Raw genomic sequence first — 24,516 nt, 5'->3', positions numbered from 1 at the left:
TTAGTTAAACATATATATTTACCTTGCATCTTAACATGCTTAATATTAACTTCTATATACTGTATTTCAGGAAACAGAAACTGATACTGTTCAGGTTAAAGAATCTTGTACAAAACAAACAAACACTGCACCAAATAGCAGTAAAACTGCACCAAAACAAGGATCTTTCCAGCATAGTAAAGAATTTGTTCGTAGTAGAGACTACAATAAAAATCCTACACACAAACGAGATGGAAGCTCTAGTAGTGTTTCATCCAATCGGTCAGGAAGTAATAACCGTCCCCGTCCCGTCTCAAGTGGTGCTAGCTATGACTATTATGGACCAGGCAAATCTGGCGGCCATTCAAATGTCCATGTTGGACACAATTATAACAAGAACTACAGAGGACATGGGCATCAAAATGGCAATCCACAGGGTAGTAAAGTCTTTAAAAGACGGAAAAACAGTGCCCCTTTTAACTCACAAACTAACAATAATTTTAGGAGAGACAATGTTCAAACGAATGCAACTGGTACTAGATAGTAGAAGCTGTTAGACAGTGAGTGAGAGAGAGAGACAAGAAACTGAACATGTGTGATGACCGTTTATGCTACATTAATGGAGGCTGACTTTTGTTTCAATGTAAATACACATTATTTTTTTTTAATCAAGTTTCGTTTCATGGATTTGATTCTTAAAGAAACTTTGAAAAAAAATCTCAGCAACTATGTTTTATGTATGTTGAAGTCATGAATAAATTAACATTTATTAAAAAATTTGATTTGAACGACGAAACTTAATTTAAAAAAAAAAAAGAAAAAAATATAATTAAACACTACAAAGTTAGAGAAAAAAATATGAACCAACATTCATAGTGTATATTTATCATGTAAAGGCATATTTTATTCTAGGAAGGTAATCAATTTGTAATGTTCAATTATTCATTCATGAAGTAATAGTGTAATGATACTTTAGGCAGGTATATTTTTCCAGTTTCATAGTTACAAATACAGAATAGAAAATTATAGGTAATCATGTCACATTTAATTGTAAATGTATTTCCTGAATTTCTCATACTTAAAACAACAATTTTCCATACATCTGTAATATATTTATTGATTTACAATATTATTCATTTTCTCTTGATTTGTAATGAACCAATGTGTAATCATAATAGACAAACTACACATCACTCTTTTCTCAAATGTAATCATCATGGTAAATTTAGACTTGTTGTTAAAACATTTTCTGTACATCATTAATAACTCGTTAGCAAAGAAAATTGTGAAATTGGAACAACATGCCTTTCATCTAGAAAAAATGAGGAAAACTAGCTTTACATTTTACATTAAAAAGCCTTATTCTGTGTTAAGCACAGGTTAAATCAAGTTGTGATAATTAAGAGAGAGTGAGATGAAAGTTTTATGAATGTTTTATTATAAAAGTGAGAGAGAGATCATTGATCAATGTTTATTCTTAATAGTGTTGTGAATAAGTGTAATTGAATTGAAAATACAGTAACAAAAAGTAATCTCTTAAATGAAAACTTACTTAAGAAATATAGCCACTTCAGTGAAGTGTTTACTACTTAGCCATATCTTTATATGATCAAGATCATTGTGTGAAAAAACCAGATAATGAATTTGTGTTTGTTGCAATATTCAGAATTTTTCTAGTTTTGTTTGAAAAATATATCAGAGACCAGAATAATATAATTCAACGGAAACCACTATTGGCCATGTAATGCACAAAGACTTTTTATTTTTTGTTTACTAGTTAAATTTGTCACACACTTTTTACAAAAGGGTTGTCGATAAGATTAGCAGCTATTGGGAATGAATAGATATACAATGTGTACCAAAGATATAGTTTTAAAGTGCTACTTCCTTATTTTACTGTTTTAATTGTTTAAAACAAATCCTGAAAATTCTATACCTCTCTATTGTTAAGTTTCTTCTTTATAATTTGTTTAAAACAAATCCTTACATATTCTATACCTCTCTCTCTCTCTAAGTTTTTTTTTGTAATTGAAATAAGTAAAAGCGCTTATGATTGATGATTTCCTTAGTGTCTTTTATTAAAGATCAACATTTATAAACATATTATTAATGGTTAAAAGCTTAACATGTGTAGGGCTTATTGATCAGAATAAATTTTCTTCCTTAATTATAATAAAGTTTAGCATTTGTAAGGGTAGTTTATATAAAAAAAAAGTATAATAATCAATTTCTGATGTCTGTATATAAATATGTATAATGTATGTTACTAGTGCTATACGTGAAATAAAATGTATTCAATTAAGACACCAAACTCTTTTGTTAATTTGAAGTGTATGATTAAATGTAGATTCATGAATAAAAATACCGGTAGCAAGCAGTGGGCATAAGGGGAAAGAAATCCATGACATCCTCTCTGAGATATATTTTTGCCAGGGCATTTTTTAAAAGGTTATCACATGTATGTTTACTTGAGTTTGTATATGACTGCTGGGGATCAAAAGCATTGTACATATCATGTTTGTTTTAGTTTTATGTTTTAGGAATGTGAAGAGAGAGTAAAGTGTATCAAGTGACCCCCCATTTTACTGAGATTGTTTCATGTTTATATATGTATGTATGTGCTCATCAATCTACCATTTTGTTAATCACTTTCATTTTATCATTGTCAAGTGTTTCATATTTTAGTTTTATATAGCTTGTCACTACAAAATATTTCATCGTCAAAATGCGTCATTAGAACTATGCATATAAAAGGTGTAAATTTTCTTAAAAGTATTGAGATGTGAATATTATAAGGAATGGATTTGAATGTGTATTTCTGTATAGATAAAATCTTATTTTGTAATGACAAACTAGATAAATGCCTCCATGATTTTGTTGACTGTTACAACTATTTGTTACTTGTCATTTTACAAGCTAGTCAGTATTTTCAACATGCCAAATTTTATCTACTATGACCATAGGTAGCTTCATTGTAACTGGGAATGAATTCTTAATCACTTGTTTGAGACATATGAATATAAGGTGATATTTGTGCTGTATGCATGAATCATCCAAAATTAAGTTTTTTAACAATAACTTTTTCATCGTAAGTGATGTCTCGAAGAGAAATCATACATTCTCTACTTAATATTCCAAATTATGTGAATATAAAGTTTTCACCTTATTATTGACTATCAGTACAGCAGATTCTATGAGTAACACAGACAAAAAACTTGCTGTTTATAATTGAGGTTGATTGTAAAATTCATTTTACTGCAATGGCAATTGGAAAGATAGCTGAATCCATTATATTGCAATGGAAATCAGAAACAGACTCAAATCTGCTGTACATGATAGCTAAAAAAGAATGATTTGATTAGCAATCATGATCATAGATTGTATTGTATCTGCTGTACGGATAGCAGATAATTAGGTGTGGTTTTGATCTATAATGGATAGGCAGCAGTTATTTCAACATACTAATATAATTGCCCACAGATTTAGGCTAGGCAAGTCTTGGTGCTTTTAATAAAAAAAATTATACTAAAAGTGATATAAAAGCCTTCTACCGGGTAGTTACATTTGAAATAAGGAGCAAAATAATTAGCACTTTTGTATATATTACTGTAATCAATTTTTGTGCCAGTTCTGAATAATTGTGATAGTAATTTGTGCAACATCTATATATGCTTATAATGAATTAAAACACCATTTTAAATTTTTTTTAAAAGTACCAAATTATTTTGAAATTATTTTTTAACCAAAATTAGTTGTACAGCATATACTAAATTTGGTTAACAATTTGAAGTAGGTCAAAATCTCAAAATTAATTTTTTATTCACTATGTTCTTTTGTGTTGATTAAAAGCATTCAAAGCATATTGTAGTCCTTAAGTATGATGTGGAATTATGCATTTATTGATACTAGTCCAATGATACTAACAGTTTGGTCTTTCCCTGTCAAAATGGCCATTTTAATAAAATGCAATTATAATACATGTAACACGAATTTTCTCAGTTGTTTGAAGATCATGAAGCAATGTTATGTAAATGTTATTATTGTTTATATGTTATTTTGTTACATATTTGTCAAAGCAGAAATCCTCTCATTTGATTATTGTCTTTCTGTAGGTATTTTATAATTTGTCTGTGTAGTGTTATATTTTATTGCAAATAGAAAATTATTGAAAAAAAAATATTAATGATAAATTATGCTAAAAGTTTCAGGTTCACATCTATATGAAAGTCCAATGAATTAAAAAAGAAACATTTTGTATTTTGTCATGAATAGGTTTTATAACTAGAATGTATTTGTGTTAATCAGGTTTGCTTAAAGTAATATATCCAAAATGGTTAAATGCCAGAAAAGAAAAAGATATTTGAAATTATCAGCTGTAAAACAAAATCAATAATTGTGTGAAAAATTGAAACATTTTTACATCATAAAAAACTAGTCATTTTATGTTTCCTTCACCTGGAAATCCTGAAATTCACTTTATTAAACAATCTATCCATGAATTTTTATTCACTCAGATTTATACTTGCTTTTTTATCCAATTATAAATATTAGAAAAATTTGAAGAAACATACATGGAATTACCGAAAAAGAAAAATCCACAAAGTTGTTGCTTAGTATAAATAATTAATTATTTTGTTAGTTTAGACATATTTAATTCTACAAAACGGAAAAATGAATTAGACATAAATTTTTCAACTTAGTACTGTCTTCTCGGTCTTATTTTGGTAGTTGACAGATTCACAGATATAAAATAGTACTGCATTTTTAGTGTCTAAACAAGATATTGCTCAAGGTTAAAATATGTGTATTTTTGTGATGTAAGTTGTAATTACTCAGTTTTATTTCATATTGATATATTTTTTGCTATATTTTGTTCCTTTTTTTCTGTATAAAAGTATAAGCTGTGGTACAGCATTTTATTCTGAGTCTAATTTAACTTTTATAAAGTCAAACTGATATTGTTTAATTAAAATGAATGCATAATAAAACAATGCCATTTAGGGTTCTATTAAAGTAAATTAGTTCATTCTATGCAGTTTTTATATGACATTATTTTCTCTACAGAATTAGAAATATATAATAATTGATTGACTGTATCCAACAGATGTTTAAAGTTTTTGATAAATTTGAAGAACTTGCTTTTTAATGTCTATATTTTTTCTCCTTGAGTGATTTAGTGGAGAAATGTGATGTTACATTTTATATTTTACAACACTACATTTTTTATTTAAACACAAAAAATATGAATATAATTTTTCATGTATAATAGTCAAAAGATTATTAAATTGATAATATACACTATTTATTAGAATTACCCAAATTTAATGAAAAGTTATTTTTAAGGAAAATTTTACCTTTTAATAAATCTTCTTAAGGAAAAATAATGTAAAAAACTTATTCAGTGGGTAAAGAAGGAAAAAAGTCACAAGATTAATGTGTTTATCAGTACAAAATAATGATCTTGAATTATTGAAACAGTTTCCACCTTAGAAAAACAATTCTAGCAAATCAAAGTTGTTTACTTTGTATCAAAAAGGTTCTGAAGTTTTTGTGTACCATTTTTACGACATTTAAACTGTTATAATATTTCAGTATTTTGGGAAATATTAAGCAAATTAATTTTTTGACTGGATTCCTTGTAATATAAATGTTCACACATACAATGCAGAAGTTCTGCCAGATGTATTTATATTGAAAATATGTTTAAATCGTTTATATTGATAGATCACAAAGATCTGTGCAATATTGTTACTGTAAAAGAAGTAAAAAAAACAAATAAAAACAATAAAATGAAATAAAAATGAAAATAATTATTTGCCTTAGTTTTATATTTAGTTTACCCAAAGTTTTTTTTATGGGACTCATGTTTTCTTATATTTGTTATTTCTGTTGGTTGCGATCTTGTTTATCCTTTGCCAAAAATTGTTTCCCCCTCTTTAGTACCAGGGTTACAGAATTAACACTTTATAAATGAAATACTCTAAATTTGGTTAGACTAGGTGTTTACCGATGAGCTACTATGAAGTGGGCAAGAATACTACAATTTTTACAGGACTAAAATGAGGGTTATGACAAGGGAACATGATTGTACAATTAATACAATGAGTAATAGGATTACAATATTTTATCAATGCAAGGTATACATATAAAAATAAGGAGATGTAGATGTTAATGACAACTATCCACCAGAGTTCAAATGAAGCAAATGTAAGCAATTGTAGGCAATTAATTATACAGCCTTCAACATGAGAACAAGCCAGTCCGCTATAAAAAAAAGTGAATCATTCAAACTGGAGAACTTAACAGCCTAATTTATAAACAAACAATTTATGAAGAAGAATAAAACATTATGTACATCGACTCACAACAACCACGGAACCACAGGCACATGAAGAATTTGTAGGGGTTAAACATGTTTATGATCTCTTAACCCTCCCTACTGCAGGTCATGCCATTTCTCGATATATGTATATAGCTATATATCAGACAGTTCTATAACTTGTTTGCTTCCACTTGATGTTATGAAACTTATACACAATGCTTATTACCACAAACCACAGATCAAGTTTGAATTTTGGTGGTATCACTTTAACCGTTTTAGAGTTATGCTCCTTCACCGATAGAACAATCGCTGATTTATTCCCTTCTGTTCTCTCTTCCTTTTGGTTTGCCTCAACCATATGTTGTGCAACTTGTACGCAATGCTTATTATCACAGAATACAGATCAAGATTGAATTTTGCTGCCGTCACTGTAACCATCTTGGAGTAAAATCCCTTTACAAATGGACAAAATACTTAATCGTTTCTGTTCTCTAAATAGTTTGGCTCTACGAAATGTTGTGAAATTTATACATTTTAAATGCTTATTACCACAAAATACAGAGCCAGTTTGAATTTTGGAGGATTCACCTAAACCGGTCAAGAATAATGTACCTTTACGAATGGAAAAAAGCTGAATTTTGTTTCTGTCTCAGACTGAAGTTTATAGCCTCAACCAAATATTATGGAACTTATACACAATGCTTATAACGACAAAATACAGATTACTTTAACCGTTCTAGAGTTATGTCCCTGGATCGAATTTTTATACAAACATTTTTTGATACTAATTGGTGTTGGATTTTGTAAAGCATGTCGACTGATGCGAGATTTCTTCTTTGTTTTGATTTTAAACATATTTTATTCATTAAGATATAAAAAGGATTGAGCAACAGGCACAGCCTATAAAAGCTCTCTCCATAATACATGTACAAGGTATAATTCAATTACAACTGTATTTTTTTAATTCTTTTGACTTGCAGGTAAGTTTATGAATTAAAATGGGTGTGGTTTTTTTGTCGAGCCTGCAACTTTTGTTGCAGAAAGCTCGACATAGGGATAGTGATCCGGCGGCGGCGGCTACAGCGGCGACGGCGTTAGCTCACTTTTTAAAAGCTTTATATTTTAGAAGATGGAAGACCTGGATGCTTCATACTTTGTATATAGATGCCTCATGTTACGAAGTTTCCGTCAGTCACATGTCCAATGTCCTTGACCTCATTTTCATGGTTCAGTGACCACTTGAAAGAAAAGTTCAGATTTTTTGTAATGTTGAATTCTCTCTTATTATAAGTAATAGGATAACCATATTTGATATGTGCGTACCTTGCAAGGTCCTCATGTCTGTCAGACAGTTTTCACTTGACCTCGACCTCATTTAATGGATCAGTGATCAAGGTTATTAAGTTTTGGTGGTCAAGTCCATATCTCAGATACTATAAGAAATAGGGCTAGTATATTCGGTGTATGGAAGGACTGTAAGGTGTACATGTCCAACTGGCAGGTGTCATCTGACCTTGACCTCATTTTCATGGTTCAGTGGTTATAGTTAAATTTTTGTGTTTTGGTCGGTTTTTCTCATACTATATGCAATAGGTCTACTATATTTGTTGTATGGAATGATTGTAAGGTGTACATGTCTAGCGGGCAGATGTCATGTGACCTTGACCTCATTTTCATGGTTCAGTGGTCAAAGTTGAGTTTTTGAGTTTTGGTCTTTTTATCTAATACTATATGCCATAAGTCAACTATATTTGGTGTATGGAAATATTTTATGATCTTTATGTCAGTCACGCAGCTTTTATTTAACCGTGACCTCATTTTCACGGTTCATTGCACAGTTAAGTTTGAAAATTATTTCCAGTTGCCGAAATTCTTCAGAATCTTTACTAATCAATGGGAGGAATGTCGATTTCAAAAACTATTTTAATGATGATATTGTTTTCTAAGAGCTTCAAAAAAATTTCAAACTCTTCTTATATAAAAAAAATGTTTTAAGTTGTTGTATTTTTCTAAAAGCACATTCTGGAAATAAGTTATAATAACTATGTTCTGTTTGGTTCATTTGTGTCGTTGGATTACTTTCGTATTCATGTTTACCTCTACACATCCATTTCATTTTTACAAGATGAGTGAAAGTTTAAACTGAAAAAGTATAAGACGTTTTTAAACATGCTTCATAATACGAAACTACAAAACAATATCACACCGGTAAAGTAGTTGCCTTTTCCTTATAAAAAAGTTGAAAAGAAGATTGTTTTCTTTGATCAAATTTGACACTTTAGCCAATATGTTAATTATGTTAAATTTAGTTTAAATTAGAAAATTCTTGATAATAATTATTCTCAGTACATTTACTTTCTTCTTTAACTTCTTATCTGATTTTCATTTACTTTTTAAATTTTAAAGCGCATGCAATTTGTTAATTTGGCACACACAAAAAATATTTAAAAAGAAAAAAATGCAATACTTTTTTTGTTTATTAAAAAACAAACCGAAAAACATATTAACTGTTGTGATAACTATCTTCCTAATTGTTTTTAAAATTGTTTTGAATCACAATGGAAATAGTATAACAACAACCGTAGTCCACTTGTCCCATAAAGCAGTGTGTTTCTCTGTGAGGTTAAACATCACAAGGTAAATATAATAAATATTAAGTTTTGACGAAGATACATAATATGGCAAACATATAAATAAGATACAAATAGATTGTTCAATGTTTTCTTCTTCTAGAACGTAAAGGATGTACTTCAGGTTAAGTTTTTTTTTTTGGTCAAATGTAATAACTCTTTGTTTTTCCCCTTATAAAATACAAGGTAAAAACCTTTGCCCTATAACATCCATTTTCTTTTCCTATAAGTCTCGAAAAGCTCATAAAAGGTCTTTAAAAAATAAAGGGACATTCAAATTCTCATATTTGATTAACATACTAAAACGTTTATCCATTTTTTAAAATATAAAATAAACAATTTACACTTGGCATGCGCTCGATATTATGTTTCACTTTCATTGATGGTTGAACCAAAAATAATCATATTTTTTATTTCTTTTCTTTCAATGTACGACCAAAAATGAATAATACCAATGCAACGGGGATAGATCGATAGTAAATTTATCTTCGCTATCCAAGGTTTACGATCGACTTGGAGAGGAGCGAAGTAGATCGTAACCCTTGGTTAGCGAAGATGTAGTAAATTATATGGCGTCTATACTAAAATACACACGAAACGATAATACATATTATCGAGTCAATACCTGCGAATTGTTTTTTTTTGAAGACTTTTTATAATTTCGATATACGCTTTAGTATGATATAAATCAAATATGAGAATTTGAGTTTAATCGATGTACACGAATTTTACAGCCAACTTTTGTTTAAAGTATCGAGTTTACTGAATTCAAGATTTTAAAAATTTCAAACATAAGTACATCCTTAAGATTCACCCAGTGATTTAACGCCGTTGCAACGACTTCTAAATCACGCTATATCTCTCATTTCGCAATTTTAGTCAAAGTTGATGACAATGCTACACACTTAAGTCACGTTTCAATGCCCTCTTGGGATCAATAGATTTTGATTGTCAACATCATAACTTGTTACGAGCATTGAACCAGTTTTAGAAACATTACATCTGTATCACAGTCATGTCTGTTCTAATAAAAGATTCTCATGTTGGGCCTGCTTTTTTCCTGTATTAAATCACAAACGGGCGTGACTGTATATTTATTTACACATCGTATAAAGAAAATATTCTACTGACGTTTATAATTGAAAATGATGATGAAAGGGAAGCAAATGATACTTATAACCATAATGTCTGTGATAACTGTACTGTTTTGCATTATAAAGAAACACAACTTATAACCAAATATTTTAATGGATAAAGCTTTACGTGATGTACACCCCATAAAAACCCAACCTCTCAGTCTCGAAATGAATAAAAACAAATATTTCGAAGGGACTACGTAGAACCGGCTCCTTATTATGTCAACCAAATAGCTTAAATGACAAAAACATTTAAATATTGCTAAAGGCATTCATGGTGAGGTAACTTACTTCAGACAAATATACATTTATGTTTGCAACAAACAAGCACTCGAAAACACCCAAAGTACCTTTAAATGTTTAACAAGATTCCTTTCTAAAAAATGAATATCTAGTTGTGTTTGTCAATGACAGCACTTTTTTTTTACCGAACAGAATTTGAAAATAAGGTCAATCAATTTTTAAGAAAGACAATATTTCAACGAAAAGACCAACATTTTCACCACCCAGGAAATGACGATGCACTGAAGTTTTCTTTACATATCAATTATAACTCGGATTATTGATGACGTCATAAATAATTCTTATTATTTTAAAATGTGTAACGTCACAATTTAAAGTTTGTTGTCAGTGGGAGTAAACTTAGGTAAACGGACAGAAAGTCACAGGACAAAAAGTCACAAACAATCTGTCAATGGACGTCGCGTACGGTGTTGGTGATAATGCGGATTTTGCTTTCCAGTTCGTCTTTATTGCATTTGTTAGAAGTTTCGGAATTGATAACTATATAAATGTATATATCAAAATATGCGTAATCAAAAGTAGAAATGGAATATGCCTTAAGATCAATTCTTTTATTCATTTTGTCACTCGAATGATCCCTAATAACACCGATTTTGAGCGTGTAGACAAGTAACACCGCGACATATGATCAGCGTTGCTTAGAAGTTATTCTTGTCATTTTTTAAACTTGGAATTGATAACTATATAAATGTATATATCAAAATGTGCGTAATTAAAAGTAGAAATGGAATATGCCTTAAGATCAATACTTTTATTCATTTTGTCACTCGAATGATCCCTAATAATACTGATTTTGAGCGTGTAGACAAGTAACACCGTTACATATGATCAGCGTTGCTTTGAAGTTATTCTTGTCATTTTTTAAACTTATTAAAAAAAAGTTGTACTCCTAGCAAGAGTAGTCTTTGGTGTTAATGGTGTATGTTTTATTTATGACGTCATCGTTAACTGGACGCGTCTGACCAGGACGAAAAGTTCACTTTGTTTTGTGGTCAAGGCGAAAATAGAAAAAAAATATGAATAGGGGTGAAGTTAAGAGTGATTTTAAAAGGTAATTCAAATAGATTATTCCGAAAATGATATATCTTTTTATTCCGTATATTATAAGGGAAAAAAATAAGAAGTTTTGTTATAACATTTCAAAAGATCGTGGCAGAATTAATGATTTTTTGAAATTTGTGTTTCTGTCACAAAACCCAAATCTCGCATTTTTTTTGGAACTCTTCAAAATTCGAACGAATGCTGCAGATCCAAACCAGAATTTACATATCTACCCGTCCTGTGTCAAAATTATACAATAAATATACAACTTTCTATGTCTTCAATTAGTAAGTATTGTTTAAATTATGTCCTAAATTGTTCATTTTATTAAATCCGTTGAAATGTCACACTCGCCGTTTTCTGACGTTTTGGCGTATTTGTTAAGTGTCTTATGGAAATTAATAGGCAGTTGCAGTCTTTTCTACGATATGAAATTTTATTCAAACGTGAAAACATTTTTTTTAAGTGTATGAAAAAAAAAATGTGTCGGAGCTTTAAGAGAAAATATTGAAAAAAAAAAAAAAATAAACGCGATCTTTTTGTTTTTGTCTAGTCAAAATGTCACAAAACGCCGTTTTTTAATTTTCGTTACAAGTATGATAAGTCATATTATACAGTTTTGGAGGGGGAAGATTTGAAATTATAATAGAACAAAAAGTACTATATAACATTAAAATCTACTGTTCAGGGATTTTTTTGAACCCATTTTCGATCACATGTCGGAAGTATAAACGACACAGTCAGCGACTACTTTTGTCTAGTCATAATGTCACACCATGCTTTTTTACTTGTTTTGACGTTACTTCTGTAAAACTTGACATGTAGTGCCTAACGTCGCAAATTACGAAAGCCTTTACGTGCCAGGCTAATTAAATTTTTCCAATTTGATATAACGAATTATGAATTCGATATAACAGATTATGAATTTGATATAACAAATTATCAATTTGATATAACAGATTGTCAATTTGGTTAACAAATTATGAATTCGATATAACAGATTATCAATTTGATATAACAGATTATCAATTTGATATAACAAATTATCAATTTGATATAACAAATTATCAATTTGATATAACAAATTATCAATTAGAAATAACAAATAGTCAATTTGATATAACAAATTGTCAATTTGATATAACAAATTGTCAATTTGATATAACAAATTGTATGATTTAATTATAATAATGAGAATGATTGAAACATTGCGTAACCCAAATTGGCGCATTTATTTGTGTATTGATTCATTGTTTATCTGACGTCCAGCGACAAATATGTCATTGAATGCTTATTCAAAACTTTCTTAACAGGTTTATTGTTTCTGAAACCCTCTCCCTCCCCTTTTATCTATTATTTGAGGCAGTTTGGGGGACTAGTTTGAACGTTCTCAATTCAGTACATGGGACCTGGTGTCTTAGAACGAACGATTATAATAGAAAAACTTCGGGATCAATTTATAAATACAATTGTTTGAACATATAAGAGAAATATCTTGAAATATTTACTTTTGAATACATATATTCATATAAAAGTTTAGGAAATGTGTCATTATACTTGAAAAATGAAGATTTATTTAATTCTAATCATGCAAAAGAAAAATTTCTTGGCATCATGAAACCATTTAAGTGCCAAGCCACTTTGACATTTTGTTTTTTAACAATTATCATCTTTGATATTTTTTTTGATAAATTTTATTTACAAAGTTGGTTTATATACAATAGTTCAAGAAAAATACAAAAATATTTTTGTAGAAATAAGTGTTTTGTATTCAAAGAAAATAATCAGAAAAAATGAATTGTGACTTTTTGTCCTGTGACTTTTGTCCGTGACTTTTTTTCTGTGACTTTTTTGTCCTGTGACTTTCTGTCCTACATTCTAAACTTATAGGGGTCAATTTGAGGAAAGTACCTTATTGATATTTGTCTGTATAACAACACATTCAATGTATTTCTGCACACATGAAAATCATATTAAATACTCTTTTTAATATGATTTAGGTAAATACAACGTTAACTCAAACAAGATGAAAATATTCAAGATTCTGTGCACAATACTGTTGATGTTGATGGCAGTTTTAGCGGGAACAGCCAGTGGACGGCATGCATACGACAAAAGAATCAAAAGAGATGCTAACGGCAACAAATTGGGAGAAGTAGACCCGGTTCTACCAAACGACTTCGAAAAGAAAGCACTGGGTGAGTAGTTAATCTTGTTGACTCGAAGAAAATGACGTCTGAAGATTTAGAGAATCAGTTTAAAACACTTATGCATGGGTTAAATATATAAAACGTATGTAATTAGCATTCCTGAACCAACTGTTGACTCGGAATTACAGTGTCGTACGTTCTTTTGCCTGATATACAAAACATTTTATATATAATTTTTTTAAAGAAACAATATAGTCCCAAAATGGTGGAGTTAAGACATGCCGTAATAACCAAGAACAGATCAACATTGTTGTCGTACAAAATACAACAGTAAATAAGTCATATAAAGATTTTGTGCGATGTGTTTAACATTTTGTATTGCATATTATTTGTTTCCATTTCATACTGACATTTTACAATGACGTGAGTGCGGTTGACAAATTTGATGGATAGCAGTAGTTAGATAAATGTCAATTGTGATCGAACTATATATCTTATAATTATCCCGTTTCTCAGTTCAACAAATTGAAACCATTCATAACATTTAAAATGTTTCGAAAATAAAAATATATCATCTTTCCGATTAAAAGGTAATTTTATTTTACTATAGAATAATCAATTTGATATGCGATATCGTCAACAGTAGAATTTTTCTGACCAGATGCACATTTTGACATTACAGAATACACAAATCTTTCATTATTTACTACTAATATGAATTTGCTGTAATAGTATTTATATAACGTCCGTGAACTGATTTACTGGAGTACCACACAAAACGTACGTTCTAAATAAGACAACTATTTTTTCAGGTGCAAAGAGATGAGAGGATCAGTAACACAACGGACTAGAACTTTTATAATCATATTGGTGGATTTGGTCTCTATATTAACGTTTCTGTATTTGTCATATTTCTTTATATCATGTAAATCATAATTCTACTTCCCAAACATTATATTGTGTTACTTGAAAAAAATAAATCATTTGCCTTCAAAGAATTGTATAATCTTTAACTTTATGTGATAGGTTCTGTTGACAGTTTCAGACTTGATTTTTCCTTTAATCTGACTAAGAGGAAATAACACAATAAAGGTCAGCTACAAAGGTTCGCCATTTGAGAATAGTGATAAAAGTAAAACCAACGATATTAAATATTTTTAATAATTATATGATTTATTTAATTGTTCAATAACTCCATATCTAAAAGAAAACATTTGAGGCAGCGTGACAATATAAAGAAAACATGATATATATTTATAGCAGGAGGCAATTACCCTGTCGACGCGACAGTCTCATTCCATTTGAAGTTATCTTATGTCACCTTGATATATCCTGAGAAAAAAAATGATGGATACATTGTGATACTTTCAGAGATATGATAACATTAAAAGTTACACCATAAACACGGAGAACTGTTTGTTATTGCTTAAGTTATGAGACTGACAGCCATGTTAAAATATCAATCAGTACTCCTCCAATGAATTTGCACGACTTGTCACGCTTTGGTACGACCGTCAAAATTCATGAACCCTCTGTATAGATGTTGTAATTATATAAGTGTGTTTTTGGTCGTACCTGATTGACAATTAGCCAGTTGGAAGGATTTCTTTACAGAAAATCTCAACATTGTTCCGAAATTTCACAACCGATACCAGATAATCTCAACCTGACATACTTTATAAAATTGAGAAAGGAAATGGGGAATGTGTCAAAGGACAACAACCCGACCATAGAGCAGACAACATATTTAGCTTAATAAAAGTTAAATTCGTAAGATATAGATAACAACTGTAACAATATTGTATGTTTATAGCAACGAAGAAGAACACTTATATATTGATATAGACGATACGTATTGTTGAACTCATTTTCATGATGTCAAAAACCTAACAGCTGGCCTCACTTACATGCGGGGGAAAGGTCATTCCGATGTCATTTTAAATGGTCCAAGTAATAAACGAGAGAAACTCTCATGCAGTTTTCTATGGCATGAAAGTCTCCTATTAAAAAAAAATATTAACAGATTGACAATAAATTGACGAAAAGTCGACCTACCTTATGTATATTTTTTATATTTTGTACCAGAGAAGTTTAACTGGAAGTGCCATTAAAGTTTTTTCTCGATTGACCATTTTGTTGAGATTTGATGGTTTACCAGGCGTGAAGTAGTTGAATTTTATCGAATATTTTTTTTTCACAGATGACGACGGATATATTCCAATTATGGTAACATTAATCCCGCCCACTTGCCCTAGAAAATGATCATTTAAGGCACTATATATATTTATTCTAGAGGATTAACAATCCCCTTTTATATTTAGCAATTACATGTTTAATTACTGTTTACAAAATTGGTTTGATTCATTAGTTCATATGCTTGAAGTGTTCAGTTTACATGTTTAGAAATAATGGTTAGCAATTTTGCCCCACACTGTGCTGACTTGGCGGTTTCAAGGAAATTCTTCACAAGGTCTGTTCCTTTATGTATCGCACTGTCTGATAGTCGCCATACATCTAACATCCTCAGTGTCTGTCTTACTGCTCCCGGTTGACTGTGTCGGATTTGATTGATTTCATCATTTGTAAAACCAAGTTTTTTCGCCATAGATTCCCACTCACCAGCTATCGCAAACGACATTTTCTCTAAACTATCATTGGAAAATATTCCTACAAATTTATTGTAAACATTAGGTTATTGAAAAAGCAAAAGTTAACCTCATTTGTTTGACGAGACCACATTCAGAGGAAAAATATTGGTTTCTATCGTAAAAGCGTTTTATATATATTTTAATCGTTTAACGAAAACACACAGTTACAAAAACGATACATTTAGATACATATCGACCCTCAGAAACAAAACCGACTTTGCAGAGTACTACGCTTCTATTTGTTTTTAATATAAAATAACAAAATCTTGAATAAAGATTCTAAATATTTGCTTAGTTTATTGAAGTCCAAATTTCAGTATCAAAAGGTGGTTATCACACTCATTATATATATATATATATATATATATATACTAAAAATTGAACTCTGTGTCCATGAGAAAAATGTAGAGAATAAAAGGACTTTAAGAGCATTTTGAAATTTAATTTTATTTATATATATATATATATATATACTAAAACATGCACATTTATAAAAAAAAAAAACATAATTCCGCAAATTATCTTTGAATACATTTATTATTTAAATCCATAAACATAAAAAGAAAGAGGAATAATAACAAAAAAAAAAAAACAACTTAAAAAACCATACGTTAGATACGACTGAACTGATTTTTTCGTTACAGTTTTGTTACATTCCTAACTGTAGTATTACCCTTGACAATTGATTGCAGATAATTTTGAACATTACTAAGAAAAATGTCGTTTGAAATTATATTCAAAATGAGTAATTTCTGAAAATAGTTTTTTTTTACTTTAAAGTTTAATAAAGGCAACAGTAGCATACCGCTGTTTGAAATTCATAAATCGATTGAGAAAAAAAAAATCCGGGCTACACACTAAAACTGAAGGAAAAACACATCAAATATAAGAGTGGAACTACGAAACTACAGAAACACAACACTAAAAAGTAACACACAGAGAAACGAACTATGATATAGCAATGGCCAAAATATACACTGTGAATAAGTGCAGTAGAAATAATTTAAATACCTGTGCAACCAGTGTATGGTTTAATAAACTGACACGCTTCTGATTCCAGTTTGTCATCATGATGAGACGTTATTATCTTCTCGACCTGAAATAATATCCAGTGTACTGTTTTAATAGATATCAAAACGAAATAAATGAATGAAAGCGAATTTCTATTCTCAAAAGGCAACACAGTTTTTGTTGGGGTTCTTGTTGCTTAGTCTTTAGTTTTCTAAGTTGTGCCTTGTGTATTATTATTTGTCTGTTTGTCTTTTAACCTTTTAGCTATGGCGTTGTCAGTTTTTTTTTATCTATGAGATTGACTGATCCTTCTGGTATCTTTCTCCCCTCTTTTGATTTTTAAATACAAGTAGACAAACGCAGCTTCAAAAGATGCAGCTATGCTTGGTTTGTGTACCTGTTATTGGAATTTTAGCTCTGCGAAATCTTTATGAAAAGTGACAAAATTCATTTAAATAGATCTTTAGTTTGTCTTGGCTGGGATTATTTCGGAAAATCACATCATAGAGTTTGATGTAAGGACGGATGGATTGCTGCTCTTCTTTTGTAAACCAGTTCCGGTATGTGTTATCGCTAGATTCGTTTTTATGAAAGGTGTTATTTTTTTTTACTCTAAGTTATGTATTGTCTATTAATAATATGTGCGCATGTATTTGTACTTTGTTTTGTGCTACTTCGTGTTCATGTCACGAACTAGCCTCTGTGTTTTCGATGCTTGGTCTTCATCAAAACGTAATGATTAATATAATGTTACCTACTATTTTCGTGCATGTTTTCTTTTCGTTCAATTTTATTTGAACGGTAAAAAGACAACAAAAGTCAATAAACAAATTATTGAAAGGAAAATACTCTTTATTTGATCAATATTTGATACAAATTGTTTGTCTAAATCACTTTTCTTATAGTGTTCTTAATGGACGTTACCGACAACTAAGTTATTGATCTAAAGTTGTGTAATTGTAAAGTTATCTTTTCTATAGGGTATCTATTATATGCTATTTGGTTTAATTTCCGCCATGGAATACATACGTCACAGATGACATTAAACTGCCCCACCAATGGTAGCTGCAGCAAGCCCCTTCCTTGAAGTTATTTTCGTTTTGTTCAAACACTGTATTGTGCATACACATTTTATAGAGACATTTTGAATCCATCGTAAACACAACTAACAAAGCATTTTCAATGCCTTTAGTTTATCTTTTTAAAATTGCTTTTAAAGTTATCAAAGTTTTAAAATGACCACTTTTCCCTTCCTCATTTCATTGTTGATGACCTTTTAGTCTTACTACAATTGACCTGAACAAGGCACTGTTTTCTCCTGATAGGAATTAGTAGCGACAGGGTTTATTATGAAATAACATGTTTTATTCAATAATAAACACGACATATTCCATTTATGCAACAACTACATATCCGTCATGATCTGGAGCACTTAACTTTATTTCTAGTTATTTGCAGTCCATTTTGAACCATATTCAGTTTTATCAGTTTGTCGATTTACTCGAGCACAAGAAAACACAAAAGAATCAATAATTCAAAAGAGCTTTTAAGTGGCAGGTTTCCCATCTTTCGACAAATACACAGCAGATAGCACCAACAATTTGAATCAACACCAAACATGCTCCGACGATTCGATACCAACAGAGAATAACTGAGACGATAGTTAACTAGAACGTATCAGTAGCCAACAACAAGAACAAACATGTGAGAGCAACGACGATCATATTTCAGAATAGATTCAAGAAGAAGCAGAATAAAAACTTACATTTGAAACAAAATCTGTCTAAAATCAGAAGACTTCATGCAAATACAAATACAACTTCAATCATATTTACAACACATTCAATGATCACTATGTAAAAAGGTACCCAAAAAAGAAGAAATTAATCATTGGCAGTTTCCTTCTTTGATGTTTTATGTGGCCCTATAGTGTAACATTTATGTGTACTATACACATTGCATTCTACTATTACATAAATAGAAACTTAAAACCCAAAGGTATTCTATTTAAAACTTACCTTATCGGATTCTAACGGTGCATGATGATTTGCCCAATACAAAATGTACTGTTCGCATCTGTCTCGCTGTGGTGCTTTTGCAGCATGATCGTCAACATTTTTACAGATTTGGCGATATAGTTGACTGTCACAGTCAGTAAGATATCCACCAAGTTTCACCCATCTTGTTGAATTAAAGTTTGTACATGTCAACTGCCATGCAATGAATTTTGCCAACGCTTTCACTGCAATAAATGAATTAAATTTGTACATGTTAACTGTCAGTCATTCAATGTGTTTTGTCAACAGCCTTAACGCTCTCACTACAATACATGCCCCAAAACTACATTTTCAAATCATTATAGGGATAAGTTTTGCAATACGATAACGTTAGTTAACATGGGTTTAACCTTTTTACATAGGAACAGAAAAGAATACCCAAAATTCTAAGACATCAGTTAGTGATATCTTTGTACTGACATATCTACAAAAAGACGATGTTAATCACTTTTCAATTCCCATTTTCAATTGCCCATTTCTAAGCCGTAGCATACCCTTGGTCCCGCCGTATGGTGTTTACATATCTCAATCGATACGTTATGATCGTGCATGTTCACACTTTACGAACTTTATATACAACAAAAGCCCCAACAGAATCATGAGAAGGAACGATTAAAAATGACACTACGTAACTTTTATAGCACCATTACGATTTGGTTGATCTATACGATATGTCTGTGTCTAAACTAACCAACAATTTTCTTAAAATGTCCAGTACAAAGTCCAGAATATGGCAGTTGTAAATAAATAGTCTGTTTTTGTGTATGTTGGCGTTTGTTTTTGTTGCAGTTGAGTGTTTCTGGTGTTCTGTTGTTTTGCTGTTCATAGCTGATGTGTTTCTCTCGTTTTTTGTATCCCGGTATTATTTCCGCTTACTCGATTGTGACTATTTAACAGCAGGATACAGTTTCTCTAATCACGACCCTAAACAACACTACTTCTTATTAGTTGTGCTTTGCAGAAACAGGGATAAATTTTTACAATTGGTTTTAATTTTTTATCTATTATAAATTTAGTCATAAGATCCGATAACTTTGCCTATCGTATTAAAATGTACATAACCCCTTTTTAACTATTTTTGATTCGCACGTCACTGATGAGCCTTTTGAGGACGAAACGCGCGTCTGGCGCAAATACAGAATATCAATCCTGGTATCTATGATGAGTTTCTTTTAAATGTTTTAATGAAACTTTTCAAAACTGACAACATAGCAAAATTTTAAAATCTTAATTTAGCAGACAATACTTTAATTGAAGAAAAGACGCGAATCATTTGACCAACACGTTCGCCTGTAGCAATATAATGCTTCAAGTTAACAGGAAAGTATCATATATTCACTCTTGTACCAACAATTTTATTTTATTGATTTATTCATTTTGTACAAGTCGCCTAGTGCAGCAAAGTTATAGGTTTCAAACTCTCAGCATAACTAACTTTCTAAGGTAAACATATATTTGAAACGTTGATACACAAATACATACCTTGTACATCAAGTGTATATGGAAAGTTCCCAACTATTTCTTCTAAAGGCTAACAGATAAAAAAGGTGTAGTGTACTTTAATGTTTATTATTGAAAAGAAAATCGTCTCAAGCAAAAGTGTTCTATATAAATGAGATGTCAATTCCACTGTTTCAATGTAAAATGGATTTCCAAATATTACAACAAAAGAACCACTTATCAATTAAAAAAAGTATTAAATATACATATCTATTTGTGCACAGAAGTGAAAAAGAACAGATAGTGTACACATTATTGACTTTAAACACTTTCACGTACTTGAAATAACTAAATCAAATGATAATCGCTTTTCAATGCATAGAACAAGACAATGCAACCGGCCGCTCTTCCGTTAGAGCTTATACGATTCCCTTAATTTTTGAAACTATTATTATCACAATTTGCTGCTTATAATGAGTTTATGAATGTGTTTGTAGATAGATGTGTTTTGTGTTCTGTTAAATTGTTCCTTATTGAAATTGTTACACGATGAGGACTGCTGTATCCATATCTTGACTATTTTATTTATAATGTCTGTTTAGTTCACGCATCATTGTAAATATAACGGAATTTGATGAGACTGTCATCAAAGTGAGAGGTTTAGCGCTTTACCATTTTCTACATTTGAAAATGCCTGTTCCAAGTCAGGAATATGACAGTTCTTGTCCATTCGTTTTTGATGTGTTTTGTCATTTGATTTTGCCATGTGATTATGAACTTTCCGATTGGATTCTCCTCTGAGTTCAGTGTTTTTGTAATTTTACTTTTTATTATGCTTAAGATTTAAAACAATTATCTGCACTAACGTCTATCAGGGTTTATTCTGTTAATACAAGGCATTCTTCCAAACCGAGTTTACTGTGCAGATTGCTATGTGTTTCCTTATTCTACATTGGCTAAAGCTATAGGGAGAGGGTTGAGATCTCACTAAAATGTTTAACGCCGCCGTATTTTGCACCTGTCCCATGTCAGAAGCCTTTGGCCTTTGTTAGTCCTCAATGTTTTTTAATTTAAGTTAATTTATCTGTTTAGGAGTTTAGTGTGACGTCCATTTTCCAAGAACTAGTACTCAATTTTATTAAGGGGAAATTTGATAACCATCTCCGGGTGCGGGATTTTCTCGCTGCGTTGAAGACACATTAGTAGCCTTCAGCTGTTGTCTGCTTTTCGGTTGTGTTGTTGTCTCTTTGATATATTTTCTATTTCTATTCACAATTTTGTTATTGCAAGAAAAAGCACTAAATTGTTTGCATTAACACACAGTAGTTTACATAGCGTCTGGCGTCAATATGAAATTTCAATCCTGGTATCTATGATGAGTTTATTTACAACCACTGGGTCGATTCCACTGCTGTTGGAGATTAATTCCCCTGAGGGTATCACCAGCCCACTAGTCATCACTTCTGTGTTGACTTGAGTTATCATTGATATGTTCATAATTATAAATTTACTGTTAACAACATTTAGAATTTTTGAAACACTAAGGCCTTTCTACCTCAGGAATGGATTACCTTAGCTGTATTTGACATAAATTTTAGGAATTTTGGTCAATGCTCTTCAAATTCGTACTTTATGTAGCCTTTTTACTTTTTTTTATTTGAGCGTCACTGATGAATCTTTTGTACACGAAACGCGCGTCTGGCGTAATATGAAATTTCAATCCTGGTATCTATGATGAGTTCATTTACCTACCTTCGGAACATACAGTATAAGAGACCCTGTTCTACGTAATGACAAACGGCCTGGAGGTACATTAAACTTCAGATATCCATGATATTTGTCCTCTTCAACTTGATCCGCCTTGTTGACAACTACTAGGTGTTCAACAAATCTTTTGAATGGGAGATGCTTGTAAAATTTTATTTTCATGGGTGAAAATTTCAGACGCTCCAAATAAATATTTGATTCGAACTTTATTTCGATCTCTTCTCCATCAACAACACCAAACTCTGTACTCTCAGGTGGTCCATCATTATAACCAATAGAATCGAAGTGTTGCAATGTGTTGGTCACGTTTTCGGATTTAACACATTCAATAATGACATCATGAGAATTTGAACGCTTTTGACGACAAATTATTAAAACATTTGTGACACAACTTAATCCTTCAAGTATTTCAGCCGCTTTGCAAATATCCTCGTCTGACATATCCTCTGGAACAACTAGTCCTAGAACTCTACAAAAATAAATGAATAAAGCAAACTCATTATTTTATATTTTCAATCTCTCCTTTAATGTGTGGATGATATTTAGTTGTAACACGTTAAGATTGATAATGAACACTAAAATATTATACATTAGACACTATTGAATTAGAGTTAGAAAAAGCGTAACGAAAACACATCTTTCCATTTTTTCATTTCTTTTTATTGCATGTAAAGCACTCACTGATAGTTATCATTTCCCGACGGGAGTTTCAGAAATCTTACTTTTGGATGTTCTGACGATGCCTCTATTGGTACAACCTCCCAACTCTTTCCTGTCACCTTTGAGACTACACAAACGGTACCATCTTTCTTTTCAAAATCTGTTAAAAAATGTTGTCAATTATAATCATTATAGAGTATAATTGAAATATAAATTTATATTATTATAATCTTAAAACTTCTAAACCTCATACTAAATTTGAAGATGGCTTAATTTTAACAATAACATACATTTGTTTTCTTTACAAAAGTTGAAATTCCAGTTATATATTTCTTGTTTTAAGTAATCAAAAATCTAACACGCTGATTGCCATTACAAGTCTACCGAAGATGACATCATCAGCACGCTTGGTTCCATTCATCATCATAAGTATGTTTGTTGAGTTCGGTGGATTGATAGTGCAGCATACAGTCATCATTTCCATTGCTTCTAGTTGTGCACCAATGCAGAGCGACTTTGTACTTACAAAAAGCATAGTTCATACTGACCTTTTATTTAGAGGCAACAACAAACAGCATCTTTCGATGTTTCTTAAAATTACTGACGCCTTTATTCTAGTCAATTGAACCTTTCATTATTTCTAACATTTTAAACATACGATTGACGTCTTTGTTTTTAATTATGTTCACATAATTTTTATTCTGCAATGAGTTGTTAAAAAATAAGTGTACAAAGTGTAAATCATTAGTACCTGGATCAAAGTCACTTGCAAAGTTATTCCCAGAATCCGTATCTACAGTTTTTCTAGACAGCTTGACTTGTTTTTTTACAGAATTTATTCTATTAGCCACATTTGGTTGGAAAGATTTCAAACTGTCCAAAAATTTATCGAAATCACTATCTGAATCAGAATCGTGCAAATGACGAAGAATCAAGCGAGTTTTGTCACCTTCTGTATCTTTTGTCTGCAAATCAAGACACAATTAACCAGAACACATATCACCAAAAAAATATTTATATTACATTTGTATATCTAAACCATAGAGCGAACGTTTCCATATTTCGTTTACAATATTTGATAATTGATTCTCTCGCCTATCCAATAAGTGCAGAATGTTTTTTTTGTCTCCATATTTTAAAATTATTTATGTTAGGACGATGCATCATAGTTGCATCCGAAGAAATAACAAAATTGGGAATAATGTTTTGAAATGATAGTTTCAAATCGTTACCAGGAGATTAGTGTTTGAAAAAAATTAAGGTACATTTTGACTTTGCTATATGGTATTTTCATTATTGTTACAGACTTTCTGAATGAAAGATATCACCGAAGTTGTACTAAAATATCTTTTAATTAACAAGAGAATGACTT

The 24,516-nt window shown here is 30.6% G+C and overlaps 2 protein-coding genes and 1 long non-coding RNA gene across 3 annotated transcripts in view; 2 read left to right on the top strand and 1 right to left on the bottom strand.

Annotated features, from left to right (window-relative positions):
- Window positions 1-5,790, top strand: part of LOC143080267 (terminal nucleotidyltransferase 4B-like) — a 44,848-nt gene extending 39,058 nt beyond the window's left edge. Inside the window, exon 11 of the mRNA XM_076256005.1 lies at window positions 71-5,790. Within this exon, the coding sequence (XP_076112120.1) occupies window positions 71-523 (453 nt within the window). The 3' untranslated portion in view covers window positions 524-5,790. The remainder of the gene's footprint in view (window positions 1-70) is intronic.
- A 3,019-nt stretch (window positions 5,791-8,809) lies between these two features.
- Window positions 8,810-14,559, top strand: LOC143080266 (uncharacterized). The gene is made up of 3 exons (XR_012979677.1): window positions 8,810-8,938; window positions 13,412-13,609; window positions 14,374-14,559. It is a non-coding gene; the product is annotated as an uncharacterized LOC143080266 (long non-coding RNA).
- A 742-nt stretch (window positions 14,560-15,301) lies between these two features.
- On the bottom strand, window positions 15,302-24,438 carry LOC143081022 (uncharacterized). Its single transcript, XM_076257256.1, has 8 exons — window positions 24,418-24,438; window positions 23,896-24,109; window positions 23,166-23,304; window positions 22,470-22,953; window positions 20,760-20,808; window positions 19,239-19,462; window positions 17,221-17,305; window positions 15,302-16,228 (listed from the first exon to the last, which is right to left on the bottom strand). The coding sequence occupies exons 1-8, from the start codon at window positions 24,436-24,438 to the stop codon at window positions 15,948-15,950; spliced, it is 1,497 nt and encodes a 498-aa protein (XP_076113371.1). The 3' UTR covers window positions 15,302-15,947.
- Window positions 24,439-24,516: the final 78 nt, after the last annotated feature.

Source organism: Mytilus galloprovincialis, chromosome 6 (assembly GCF_965363235.1).
Source record: "Mytilus galloprovincialis chromosome 6, xbMytGall1.hap1.1, whole genome shotgun sequence".
Lineage (NCBI taxonomy): Eukaryota > Metazoa > Mollusca > Bivalvia > Mytilida > Mytilidae > Mytilus > Mytilus galloprovincialis.
This window is presented reverse-complemented; position numbering and strand designations above follow the sequence as displayed.